Source organism: Acomys minous (genome assembly GCF_964271855.1).
Source record: "Acomys minous genome assembly, chromosome: 12".
NCBI lineage: Eukaryota > Metazoa > Chordata > Mammalia > Rodentia > Muridae > Acomys > Acomys minous.
In genome coordinates, this window is record NC_140493.1 from 100,595,960 (window position 1) to 100,610,119 (window position 14,160).

Consider the following 14,160-nt stretch of genomic DNA (forward strand, 5'->3'; position numbering starts at 1 on the left):
GGCTGCCTCATCTTTACCTTTAGAGTCCATGTGCTCTTACCTTCTGCTTACCATGTCTCTGAGCTAAGTGAGCTTACACAGGCCCTAAATAGCACATGCTTCTGGAATCTCTTTACTTTTCACATTCCCTGTCTCCATGATCTGTTTTCATGAGCAGCTCTTGCCAAGCCTCGGTTGCTGGGTGGGGCTAATTCACACTTTTGAATACTAATAGCGATGACACAAGCAGGATGTTGTTTTGGTTGTCTCTTGTTGAAGGAATGGTTTCTATTACACACAGTTTGCCAAGTACAATCAGATTTCTAAGATAAGAAAACCCCATTTATATAAGAACTAAGGGATTCCATGTGTGATGGAATTCTTATGACTAGGGTTTTTCACACATCAATCAAGTGATTCTTATAGGGGAGACTTGCATAAATGTTAAAGAAAATGTTAAAATATATATGGCAAGGCGTGATAGATAAGAAGTCTCCTATTCAAGATTATCAGTTATTTAAAAAGTGTGTGGCTGGTGTAGATTAAATTCTACAAGGGAATCAAGCAGCATACTTATTGTGTGGAGAGCTGGGTTTGCTGCTCTTCTTTGCCTCCTTCCCTTTTCTGTTTTTCTTTTATGAGCTTTAAGTTTTCTGCAAAACCGTTTAGTATAAGCCAGAAGAGTGCAGGGCATCTCTTTCTACTTAGAGGCTGATAGAGATAGCAGAAATGGCATTACAATCTACAAAATGAAAGTTTTTGGCTTAGGAAAAGGCTCTCTGTTTTCAAAACGAGGCCCATGAATGAAAGTAAAAACAAACTGTAAAAGATTTACTTTCTACTGTTTCTTTCACTTTGAGGAACTTTTCTTCTTGTTTATCAGTATCAGTTATTGGGAATTATAGAATTATATACCTTAATTATGGAAATAGAATAGTTACTTGAATAAAAACAGTAATGAGTTATGTTTATCTTTAATAAAACTAATAAGTGAAAGAGATAGCTCTATGTATGCCATTCATGAAAGTCTTAATCCTGCAAAACTGCCTTATGGATTTCAGGCAACTTGTGGCCCCAGGGTCTTTTGCCTTCCCCACTTTTCTAGTCTTTTGTTCTCTGATAAATATCTTGCTTTATAGTCTAGTCCTTTTTATTTATTTATTTATTTATTTATTTATTTATTTCTAACAATAATTCGATAGATACATGCTGTTAATTTTAGAGCTATGATTAAAATTTTACAGAAAACCAGTTCTGTTGACTAGTGGGTTGAATACTTAATCCATTAATATTATATTGTGCTCTCCATTTGTTTAATTTATGCAAACTCTTTGTTATGATCAGTGTTGTCAGCTTGATGGAACCAAGGATCACCTTGAATATAGGCCTATGAGCAAGCCTGTGAAGGATCATCTTGGTTACATTAACTGAGCTGGGAAGAGCTGTCTACTATGGATGGCACTATTCCTTAAGGGATGCTGAGCTGTAAAAGCTGGAGGGATGAGCTCAACACTAGCATGCACACATCCTGCTTTGTTTCCTGCTTGTTAAACAATGCAACCAGCTGCTTCAGGCGTCCACTGCTTTGCCTTTCACATCATGGTAGACTGTGCCTTGGTAAACTGGTCTTGATAAATACAGTTCTGTTGCTGTGAAAAGAAACCATGACTAAGGAAAGGCCTATGAAAGAAAGCATTTAATTGTGGACTTGCTTACAGTTTCAGAAGATTAGTCTATGATCATTATGCCTGTGGATGCAGACAGGCATAGTGCTAAGAGCTTTACATCCTATTTGGAAGGCAGAAAGAAATGCTGACTTGGCATTGGCTTTTGAAGCCTCAAAGCCCACCTCAGACACACCCTCTCTAACAATGCCACACCTCCTAATCATTTCAGATAGTTCCACTTTCTGGTGAGTAAGCATGAGCCCATGGGGGCCGTTCTCATTCAAATCATCACAAGCCCTTCTCCCTTAAGTTGCTTTTGTTAGTGTCTTTTATCTCACAGCAGAAAAAGAAACTAAGAAATTCTCTAATCATGATAGTAATTTATAGTTAATTGTTTCTTGAGATGTTTCTACTTTTTATCTTTCTTTCTTCTTAAACTGGCCATTCCCCATACTAATATATGAAAAAGACATACTGCCTTTCTCATATCAGATAGTGATTATTGGGGCTGATGGAGCTCAGTGGTAGAGCATGTGTTCAGCATTCCCAAAGTTCCCCAGCCCAAGTAAAGAAACGGACATGATTATCACTCATAGATAAATACAGATGAAATCAATTAATGTTAATTCATTATTTTCATTCAGAACTTTTATTTTTATTCTCTATTTACCCAGGCGTGAATACATGTACGTGTGTGTGTGTGTGTGTGTGTGTGTGTGTGTGTGTGTGTGTGTTTGATGTCAGAAGCCAACCTCAATGTCTCTATCACTTTATTAATTGAGGCAGGCTCTGTCACTCAGACTGAAGCTTGCCAATGCGGCAGTCTTGTTGACCACATTCCTACGGGATCCCTTGTCTCTGTATTCTAAAGTTGTAATCACAGGTGGGCACCATATACACTCAACATTTACCTTGCTTTTGACTGAGGATAAAAACTCTGGTCTTCATACTTGTAGGGAAAATACTTCAACCACTGAGCCTTCTCTCAAGACCTACTTTGTGGCATTTGTATCTGTTGACATGTCTGTATATTTCTATGTTTTTATATATCTATCTATGTCTATGTATCTGAAAACAGTTGAAAGACCATTTTTTAGCATTTCTTTAAATATTAATTAAATATAATAAAGTATACTTCAATTCTACATTATATATATAACTTTGTAATTGTACAACTTAGATTGTATGTCATATTACTTATGATGTTATGACACAGAGCACTTTACTAGAGAAAAACCATTTATTTTTTATGATTGTAACTCATGGAAAATGCTACATGTTCACACATTGTACATTCTTTCTTTTTCCTAGAACCTTGATCTTATTTAGGAAATCAAGAGTCATCTAGTTAAAGACTCTTTTGTTATAGAAAGTGCTGAACATTTTATGCAGTTCACAGGAATGAGATGCAAATTGGATAATTTAGGTGCTATTGACAGGAGTTAGGCTTGCAGATTCTCAAGGAGGAAAGGGTTTATTTTGGCTTACAGTTTGAGGGTGCAGTCCATCATGGTGGGAAGGCATGGTGGCAGGAGGTCACATGTGTCCTCAGAAGGCAGAGAGAGATGAATGCTGCTGCTCAGCTTGCATTCCCCCTTTTTCCTGTTTATTTATCTGGGACCCAGCCTGTGAGATGATTTACCCATATTGAGGGTGGGTTTCTCAGTCAATTCTTTTATAATGTCCTCACAGACAAGCCCAGAAGTGTGTCTTTTAGGTGATTCCAAGCCCATGATGTTGACAGTAAAGATAGGTCATCATATCCTGGCTTAAAAGAGGACTCTAAGCTAATTCATACCCTTTTTTCCCCTTTTCTTCTTTCCTTGCCCTCTGCCCTCCCCTTCCCAGATGTCTAGGACAAGAGCGATCACTTTGCAATTGCTAGGGCAAGGTTGAAAGGCAGCAGCTGTGACCCTGGCAGCTTTGTCCTCTCCTAGATGCTTGCTCTTGAACCTTCTTACATTGGGAAACAATTAAGTCCCACAGTACTCTCTTGAATCCCTGGGTACCTGGGTTTTCTCTGAAGTGTTTCTTCCTTCCTTGGGCAAGGAATGAGCCTGAGGCTCCTGTCAGGGAGATCCCAGTGCCCTTCACCACCTCTAGCTTTCACTTCTGTATGCAACAAGCAGCACAGAAATGCATGCAGCCTTGCTCCTGCTTCTGACTGGAGTGCCAGACTGTATTCTCGGGTTTTCTTGAAGCCAGAGATACACAATAAAGGAGCTCTTGCTTCCCTTTGGTTTTGTTTGAAGTAGAATGGAATTTAGAATGATGATGTGTGGTGAAGCAGAATTCTTTGTCGTTATGGCAACTGAGAACCCTACTTTTAGATAAGCTTTGTAAAGCTTGTTTTCTATACTACACAAATTGTGGAGGAAGAATGGAGTGGGGTTTGGCATTCTCGGTCAGTGTTAATCTAAAATGAAATATATTTCATTTTTACTTATTAGTTATTGTGATTTACTTTGGCCTTTCTTAACATATCTTAAAAGTCTTTTTTTAATGCTTTAATTGTTTTCTACTAAACTACTGAGTGGTCTGAAATCCCCGGTTGTCCTTTCTTTTTCCTTGTCCTTTTGCCTTGGTTTATCCTTTCACTCACTCATAAGAAAACTTTCAGTCTCAAGATACTATGATTTCAGTATTCCTTAAATTCACAAGTCACAATCATATCAGTTTATGGTGCATCGTATACTGTCTTTCTGCCACGTGGATTGCTCCAGCAGGAGCATTAGAATCTTTATTACTTCCCTTCACTGTGGTAAGATGCTTAATGATTGTGAGGCTGCATTACTGACTGCAGTTCCTCCTAATGGAGCAGATCACTAGACCTCACTCCTCTTATGTCATTGAAACTTTGTCCTGAGCAACATGTCCTAATTCTTTGCTCTCTCCATGGTCTCCGGTAGCTGCCACTGTCCTTTCTGTTCCATGAGCCTGACTCTGTCAGATTCTATGTCTAGGTGAGATCCTGCAGTTTTATCTCCCTGAGCTTACTTGTTTCATCTAACATGGTGCCCCTTCCGTGTTGTTGCAAATGGCAGGTGCCCTTCTTTTCAGAGTCTGAACAGGATTCTGTTTTGCAAACACACCACTCTGTATGTATACCTGTGAATATTTGGAGAGACCTCATATTTTGGCTACTGTGAATAACACTATAATGAACATGGGAGTGCAAATATTTTTCACCATATCAATTTCAGTTGCTATGGATATATACACAGTATATGTTGGATTACAAGATCAAACGATAGCTCTGCTTTTATTTGTTTAGGAAACTCCATAGTGCTTTCTACAGTTACTGTGCTAATTTACATCCCAACCAACAGTGTCAGAAATTCCTTTTTATCCCCTCTGCTTTCTCCTCAGCATTGGCTTTTAATTAATGATCATTCTAACAGGTATAAAATGTTAACTGTGCTAGAGTCCCCCTTATATCCTCCCAGAAGCCCATCCTGACCCTGGTTTCCAGCTTGTCACAGAGATGCCCCCTGCCCACAGGGTCTCTTTTTGCTGCAAACTCTTTCTCCTTTCCCTCACGCCCTGCTGACCCTGCTCTCCCTAGGTCTGATCTCCATCCTTATTTCTGCACTTCCTCTCCTACCTGAGACCCCTAGTAACAGAGGTTACGGAGATTGAAGAGGACACCCTTTAACTAGACAAGGCTTCTAGTGGGGGGAGGAGAGCAGCAACCCACCCACAGAAACGTCTCTCCAAAGCTCACTCCAAAATTAAACATAGAACAGATAGAGCAGAAATTGAGGGAATGTTCAAGTAATGCCTGGCCCAACTCAAGACCCACCCCATAGAAGAGAGCGAACCCCTAACACTATTAACAATTCTCTGCTGTGCTTGCAGACAGGGGCCTAGCAGAGTTGTGCTGAGAGGTCTACCCAGCAGCAGTTTCAGACAGATGCTGAGACTCACAGCTGTTAATGGCGGGCTGCTGCTCTGACAAACACTGAGCAGAGCATAAGGAGTTTAGTGGAAAAGCCTGAGGAGGGATAAAAGGACCTAGAGGTGGTGAGAGCTCCACAAGAGGACAAACAGAGCCAACTAGCCAGGGCCCAGAGGGTCTTCGGGAGATGAAGCACCAACCAAGGACCATACATGGACTGGACCTAGGTCCTCTACATAGATGTAGCTGACGGGCAGCTCAGGCTTCATGTAGGTCATCTAGTAAGGGGAGGAGGGGCTGTCTCTGACATGGCCTCCATTGCTGCTTTTTAATCATTTTCCCCTGGCAGGACTGCCTTGCCAGGCTGTAGGGAAAGAAGATGAGCCCAGTCCTGATGGGATTTGATTAACTGGGGTAGGTTGGTAGGGGGGCTTCCCTTTTCTGAGAAATAGGGGAGGGGCAGTGGCACTAGGAGGAGAGGAAAGGGGGCTACAACTGGATGTAAAGTGAATAAATAAACAGATAAATTTTAAAATAAACTGTTAGCTATGGCTGGGTGGTGCTAGCTCATGCCTTTAATGCGCACACTCAGGGAGGAAGAGGCAAGCAGATCTCTGAGTTCAAGGCCAGCTTGGTCTACAGAGCAAGCTCCAGGACAGCCAGGGCTGCACAGAGCATCAAAGAACCTCCTTATGGAAACAGTTTCAAATGTGGTAATTTGATAGAGACTCACTGAGCCAGTAGGGGGTAGGAGCTTCCTTTGGTTGATATGGATATTCAACAAAAGTATTAATTATTCTAACCAAAGACCACAAGATGTCTTTGTATTGAATTCTTCTTATTGGCTTTTTTCTTTCTTTTTTGTATGATTTATTTTGATTTTGTTTTATTTTTTTAATTAATTAAACATTTTTTATTATTTCATTTATTTAATTTGTTCACTTTACATCCCGATATTAGTCCCCTCCTTCATCGCCCTGGTCCCACCTTCCCTCCTTAATTATCCTCCTCCTCCCCTAGTCCTCAGAAAGGGGAAGCCCTCCTCCCTTAACATCTGACCTCAGCCTATCAAGTCTCATCTGGACTGTCTGTATCCTCTTCCTCTGTAGCCTGGCAAGGCTGCCCCAGGGGGAAGTCATCTATGAGTGGGCACCAGAGTCCATGTCAGAAGTAGCCCCTACTCTCCACATTATGAGACCCACAAAGAGACTATGCTGCCTATCTACTACATCTGAGCAAGAGGGTCTAGTGTCGATGCCGCTCTCGTCCAGCAGGAAAGACACCAACACCGGGAACTCTTCTTGCAGCAGTTTTATTCAGGATCCTGGAGTAACCCCGGGAAAAGCTCCCACAGAACCTTTATAGTGTGCCTGGTCCTATCAGAAACTGCCACGTCGTCACTCCTGGTTGGTGCATTCGGATCACGCCATCTCACGCTATGCCTTGTTCGAATCACGCTGCCTCACGTCATGCCTTCAGGCATGCACATAAGGGGCTTGCTCACTGCGCATGCACATAAGGTTTACTAACTGCGCATGCGCAAAAGGGGGCACACTGTGCATGCGCAAAAAAGGGTGCACTGCGCATGCGCAAAAGGGGGGCACCCTGCGCATGCGCAAAAAGGGGGCGCATTGTGCCGGGGAAGCAGCAGGGGGTGCTGCTATCTGTGGCTCTCCACAGTCTAGGTCCTCACCATGCATGGTTCTTGGTTGGTGCGTCAGTCTCTGAAGCACCCCCTTCCCCCACCTGGATTTGTTGGCTCAATTAGTCTCCTTGTGGAACTCCTGTCCCCTCCAGGTCCTTCTATCCCCCAACCCTTCCATAAGACTCCCTGCCCTCTGCCCAAAGTTTGGCTGTGAGTCTAAGCAGCTTTGACCCCTTGCTGGTGGAATCTTTCAGAGGACATCTATGGCAGGCTCCCATCCTGTTCCTTCTCTTCAACTGCTTCTGGTGTCTATTGTATTTGCCCTTCTGAACAAGAATTAAGCATTGTCCCTAGGGTCCTCGTTGTTATTTGGCTTCTTTAGGTCTGTGTATTATAGTGTGGTTATCCTGTATTATGTGGCTAATATCTGGTTATAAATATATGTCATATGAATATATGTCAGATGTAGGGTTTCCCATTCTGTAGGCTGTTGTTTTGTTCTGTTGACAATGTCCTTTCCATTACAGAAGCTTTTCCGCTTCATGAGGTCCCATTTATTAGTTGTTGATATTAGAGCCTGGGCTGTTGGAGTTCTGTTCAGGAAGTTGTCTCCTGTGCCAATGAGCTCAAGGCTCTTCTCTATTTTTTCTTCTGACAGATTTAGTGTGTCTGGTTTTATGCTGAGATTTTTAATCCACTTGGACTTTGTGCAGGGTGATGAATAAGGATCTATTTCCATTTTTCTACACCTAGATACCCAGTTATACCAGCATCATGTGTTGAAGATGCTATCTTTTTTCCATTGTATGGTTTTGGCTTCTTTGTCAAAATCAAGTGTCAGGATGTTGAACATCAAAGAACCTTCTTATGCAGATGGCTTCAAATGTGGCAAACAATCCATTGGGAAAAAATGTCCTTATTTCTACCACAGACAGAATTCTGCCTAAAGAAGGTCAAGCTTGGATGCAGGCAGAGTCAACTGCCAAACTCTGCCAAGACAGGTTAAGCAAGTCCTCAATAGCTCCTGCCTCACAAATATGTCTGTCAGATATATTGGGCCAGAATGCTGAAGATGATGCTCCAACATTATAGAGTTTTGTATGACTATTCAGGTAGCAAACTGTCTCTGTCATCTTCTCATTTAGAAAGCTACTAACCTGCACTTCAGGCATACTCAGGTAATCAAGTTTATTTCTTCTCAGATCTCTGATGGAGTTGAAGACCAGGTAGCTTAGTTGTACAATGAAGCTTAATTGCTTAGGGGTTAAGATGTTTTTAGGTCTAGATAGATGTTTAAGTTGATAATGACAAGATGTGATGGAGATTGATCTACATTCAGAATTTTAGACACACCAAGATAGGAAAGATGTTTTCTTCAAGGCTGTCAAATACAAATAGCTAAAACACTAAGAATGTAACATTTATATAATTCTTGATTGTGTCATGGTTCTTCTTGCTATATGTAGTTTATTGTATATATGTATAATAATATAAATGTATATGTTAAAATTAAAAATTGTTAATTAATAAAAACTAAAAAAGATAAAATTATGAAAACATCAAGCATCAACAAGTATGTGGGTTTATTTCTGACTCTTCAGTTTGATTCCATTGATCCACCTGTCTGTTTCTACGCCAGCACTATGGAGGTTTCATTACTGTTGCTCTACAGTACAGCTTGAGATCAGGGATGGAGATACCTCTGGAAGATCTTTTATTGCATAGGATTGTCTTAGGTATTCAGGGTTTATTTTCCCATATAAAGTTGAGAAGTTTTCCTCCAAGGTCTGTAAAGAATTGTACTGGCATTTTGATGGAAATTGCACTGAATCTGTAGATTGCTTTTGGTTAGATGGCCATTTTTACTATGTTAATCCTACTGATCCATGAGCATGGGAGAGCTTTCCATTTTATGATATCTTCTTCAATTTATTTTTTACAGAGACTTGGAGTTTTTTTTTTAAATACAAGTCATTTACTTGCTTGGTTAGAATTACACCAAGATACTTCTTTGGTTTTTGTGGCTATTGTGAAGGATGTTGTTTTCCTCATTTCTAGGGCACCGATTTTTTAAATGTTAATTTTACATCCAGCCACTCTGCTGTAGGTCTTATCAGCTGTAGGGGTTCCATGGTAGAATTTTTGGTGTCACTTATGTATGCTATCATAATCATCTGCAAATAGTGATAATTTGACTTCTTCCTTTCCAATTTGTATCTCTTTGATCTACTTTAGTTGTCTTATTGCTCTAGCTAGGACATAAAGGTACTATATTGAAGAGATAAGGAGAGAGTGGATAGCCTTGTTGTGTCCCTGATTTCAGTGGAATAAATTTAAGTTTCCTTCCATTTAGTTTGATGTTGGCTGTGGGCTTGCTCTGTATTTCCTTCACTGTGGTTAGGTACATGCCTTTTATCTCCTATCTCTCCAAGACTTTTAGCATGAATGGGTGTTGGATTTTGTCAAATGCTTTTCTGCAACTAAGATGATCATGTGTTTTTCTTTCAGTTTATTTATATGGTGGATTATATTGATGGGTTTCCATATATTGAACAACCCCTGCATGCTTGGGATGAAACCTGCTTGGCCATGGTGAATGATATCTTTGATGTGTTCTTGGATTCAGTTTGTTATCATTTTATTGAGTATTTTTACATCAGTGTTCATTAGAGAAATTGGTCTGAAATTGTCTTTCTTTGTTGGATCTTTGTGTGGTTTAGGTAGCAAGGTTGACTGTGGCCTCGTAGAATGAGTTTGGAAATGTTCCATCTTTGAAGGTGTGATAGAATTCTTCCCTGAAACCATCTAGCCCTGAGATTTTTTTGATTTGGAGACTTTTGATGACTGCTTCTCTTTCTGCAGGAGGTATAGGATTATTTAATTTGTTTACCTGGTCTTGATTCTACTTTGATAAGTGGAATCTGTCCATAAAATTGTCCATTTCATTTAGATTATCCAATTTTGTGGCATATAGGCTTTTGAAGTAACCCCTAATGATTCTTGGATTTCCTTGGCGTCTGTCATTATGTCTCCCTTTTCATTTCTGATTTCCTTGATTTGAGTACTCTCCCTCTGCATTGGCTTCTGTTATCAGCATTTTGTAGTTTGGATAAGTACATTCTTTAGCTGTTTAAAGTTACTTCTAATCATTAGGTTTTGTTAGCATGTAAGTAGCATTTATTACTTAATTTTTTTCTTGGTGGAATAGATCAACACTCCTGGTATTAGACTGCTACACTGTATTTGGCAACTTTATTGAATTTATTTGTTACTCCTAGAAGTTTTTAGTGACACCTTTAGATAATTTTATTTCTGTTCCTAGTGAACTCTTTATTTCTCTTGGTGCACCCTTGCTGTATCCAGGACGTCCAGAACTGTGGATCATAGTGTGGAAGTGGACATCATTGTCTAGTGCCTTCTCTCAGAGGAAGAACCTTCAGCTTTTCATAGTTAAATGTGATGCTAGTTTAGGGCTTAACACCATTATTGTGTCAAGGTATAGTTTATATTTAACTTGTCAAGAGTTGCTAATGATAAAGATGTTGACTTTCAGTTTCTGGTGATAAAGGCCTCCTACTATGCCGGTAATGGGAGGCTGAAGCTGGAGGACCTCTACGCTAAGTGTGGAAACACCACATCTTAAAAGAAAAATAAAGTCATTGAATTTTGTCGAAAGCTTTTCTTTAAGTTCTTGTGGTGATTACCTAGACTCTTTTTCTTTAATTAATTTATTCAGACTACAACTCAATTGTTATCCCATCCCTTGTATCCTCCCGTTCCTCCCTCCCTCCCACTTTCACTCTATTCCCCTCCCCTAGGTCTATGACCGAGGAGGACCTCCTCCCCCTCTATATAGTCATAGGCTATCAAGTCTCATCTTTCTTTCTTTCTTTGAGGCCTCCCCACCCAGAGGAGGTTGTCAAATATGGGGCACCAGAGTTCATGGCAGAGTCAGTCCCTGCTCTCCACATAACTGGGGAGAATGTCCTGACCATTAGAGTCTTTTCCTTATTTCATTAATGTAGTATATTTTATTGTTGTAACAGTAGAACATATTCAGATGTATACTAATTTTAATTCCCTTCTTGAAATAATTAAAATTTACTAAAATAAATTGTCATATGTTTCATTCTTTTCTCAACCTTACTTTCATCACTGATTGTTGAGGTGTTTAAGATCTAGGATTTTAAGAGATGGGCAAAATTTTAACTATGAAATATAAGGTGTTTTTAAATTTGATTTTTTACTTCCTAGATGGAAAGGGTGGAAGCAGACCTAATTAGGTCCAAGTCGCTTCGTGAGAAGCAGTCCAAGGAGTTCGTGTGGCAGCTGGAAGATGTCAAGCAGAGATTTGAGCAGCAGGTCAGCCTTCCGTTTTCATGATGCCAGTTAATTTTTAATAAGAATGTAATACCTCTTGTAAACATCTCTATCACAGAAATCTCTGTAAAATAAAACTATCACCATTAATATATTTGATATATTTAAAATAATATATTGTAGTGAAACCCAGACACAAAAGTTTTAATATTTACTGAAGCCTATTCTGATAGTTTGTTCTTCTGAATATTTAATTGAAAACTTCATTGTTATCCTTGACTTCGACTAGGATGACTGGCCCAGTCATTTACAGGATAGTACTGTATACTTGCTGTGTGCCAGGCCCTGCTCACAGCACCAAGCAATGACAAGAAGGCAAGATTCCTTTGCTGATACACTCTAGATTTTCATAGACAGCCAACACGTGAATAAAAGTTGAAGTGATTTTGTAAATTGAGTCAAGAGGAAAAAGAATATGCCATAGACTTTGCCCATTAGGCACGTAGTCTGATCATCAACATGGGTAAATGGGTCTCGGGTCCCTGCATCTCCGCTGAGGGTCCTCTGGAGCTGCCAAGAAGTCTCTGAGTTATGATTCTAGGCAGAGAGAACAACGAGTTACAGGAAGCGAAGAAGAGAGTAAGCTGGGAGGGAGAAAAGTAACAATAAAACCAGGTCAGGCAAGATGTGGGAAGAAGAATCCTAGCTGTGAGAGCCGAGGAAATAGACCCAAACTGTGGTGCAAGGAATTTAGATTTTAAGAATCAAAAGTTACTCTCTTTAAAACTCTCCTAGAGCCAGGTGTGGTGGCGCACGTCTTTAATCCCAGCACTTGGGAGGCAGAGGCAGGGGGATGGATGGGAGTTCAAGGCCAGGTCTACAAAATGAGTCTAGGACAACCAAGGCTACACAGAGAAACCCTGTCTTGAAAAAAACCAACCAACCAACCAACCGACCAAGCAAACACTCTCCTACAAGAGTTAACTACTGTTAAATTTTTATTTATCTAATTTGCTTGCCCTTAACATCTGGAAAGACATTAATTGGATTTGTAACTCAGGTTAATAAATTTATTCCTAAAGATATTTGAATCTTTGAAATTTTAAAATAAGAATAATTTAAAGTTATACTTTAAGCTCCATTAAGCAGGTACTATATCAAAACTAATTAATCCCTTATGATCATTGGATTTCATTCCCCCTACTAATTGATAGCAATTAGTGGTTTCCTGGAATTCAGGAAAAAGCAAGCCTGATCTGGTATGTGTCCTGAGGATTGTTGTTTTAATCTTAATATATTAGTAAAAATAATTGCCTGAGTTACTTCCATAGGGATGGTGTAATTGCATATAGTTAAAAGGAAAGTGCATATGAATTGGTCTTCCTTGTTCAGAATCTGACAATTTTGCTTTGTTATGAACAGGCAACTTATGCCCACTCTGTAAGATCTAACCTGTGTTCATGGCTTTTGTCAGACTTTACATCTGTTTAGCCTGCATCATTTGTTGTTGTTGTTTCTCTAGAACTATAGAACCTAGCAGATCATTTTACACCTTAAATCTGTTCTTTATTGAAAAATTGTCTCTTGTAACTCTATATTATTAACCCTAGTTAGGGAATGACATGCTCATAGTCCCAAGCTAAACTATATATTAAAGTAGCAAGAACAGTGAAATAAGGGTCAGTGAGAGAGGAGAAGGGGAACTTCCTTTACAAAGAATTTACACATGTATACAAAAGTGTGTACATATATGTACGTGTGTGTGTGTGTGTATAGATAATTTGGAGAAATAGAAAGTTGCAAATAAAATAAGTCTCACTAAATCTATTTGATGCAATAATATGTCAAATATATAGATTTATTGATAAGATAAAGTACATTTTAGAACACCTTGTACATTATTGCATTTGTATAAAATTAAATGATATGAATCCATATCATGTAGATATATAAATTCAGCAAAATTGTTTTGAAATATAAAACATCCCTCTGGTGTGATCACAGGCTTGTAGGTTAGGAGTTTAATGAGTGCAGGCTTTCACATTGTGCCCTAGGGAACTGATGGTACTTACAGTTAGCAAATCAGCAAGTGCACTGCATGGTATTTAAAACATTGAAACTTTGATGCCAGGGAACTATACAAAGTACAGAACATATGGAAGGTTTCTATATTCTCTACATAGAAAATATAGAATGTTATATTACATTATAAATGATAAATATGTATTAATAAAATGGAAAATAAACTCAAACCATACCACACACACAATAACACAGAGAGAGAGAGAGAGTATAAAAGCTAAAGAGAAAAATATTTTATTCAGATTTTTAAAAATAAAAATTGCATAATAGAAGAATAACAGCCAATTTCTGATTAATATGTCATAGCATCTAAGAGTTCTTCTAAGGTGTCTTTCTACTAGAAGCTACTTGGCATGGTGAATAAGGGGTATTTTCCACAATCCTAATGCTGTTAGAGAGGCTGCTTAGGAAAGTAGTACTGAGAATGGAACATAGAATATTATAGGAAGATATGAACTTGGCCTTAGAGAGTCATGGAAAGATGTGGGGGTATATGCAGCATACATTTTAGGAGAATATTTGTCAGTGTGATAATATTTAAAACTTTGAAGTATTTTCTTAGTGAAAAT

The 14,160-nt window shown here is 39.2% G+C and overlaps 1 protein-coding gene and 1 long non-coding RNA gene across 4 annotated transcripts in view; one reads left to right on the forward strand and one right to left on the reverse strand.

The window, feature by feature from the left end:
- LOC311580134 overlaps positions 1 to 3,875 on the reverse strand; it is a 28,314-nt gene extending 24,439 nt beyond the window's left edge. The window contains exon 1 of the long non-coding RNA XR_014773379.1: positions 3,656 to 3,875. This is a non-coding gene — a long non-coding RNA (uncharacterized lncRNA). The remainder of the gene's footprint in view (positions 1 to 3,655) is intronic.
- The window catches only part of CEP112 (centrosomal protein 112), a 391,861-nt gene that overhangs the window by 146,063 nt on the left and 231,638 nt on the right, over positions 1 to 14,160 (forward strand). For all 3 annotated transcript variants that reach the window (XM_084751376.1, XM_084751377.1, XM_084751378.1), the window contains one exon: positions 11,444 to 11,551. In XM_084751376.1, coding sequence (XP_084607502.1) covers positions 11,444 to 11,551 — 108 coding nt within the window. The remainder of the gene's footprint in view (positions 1 to 11,443; positions 11,552 to 14,160) is intronic.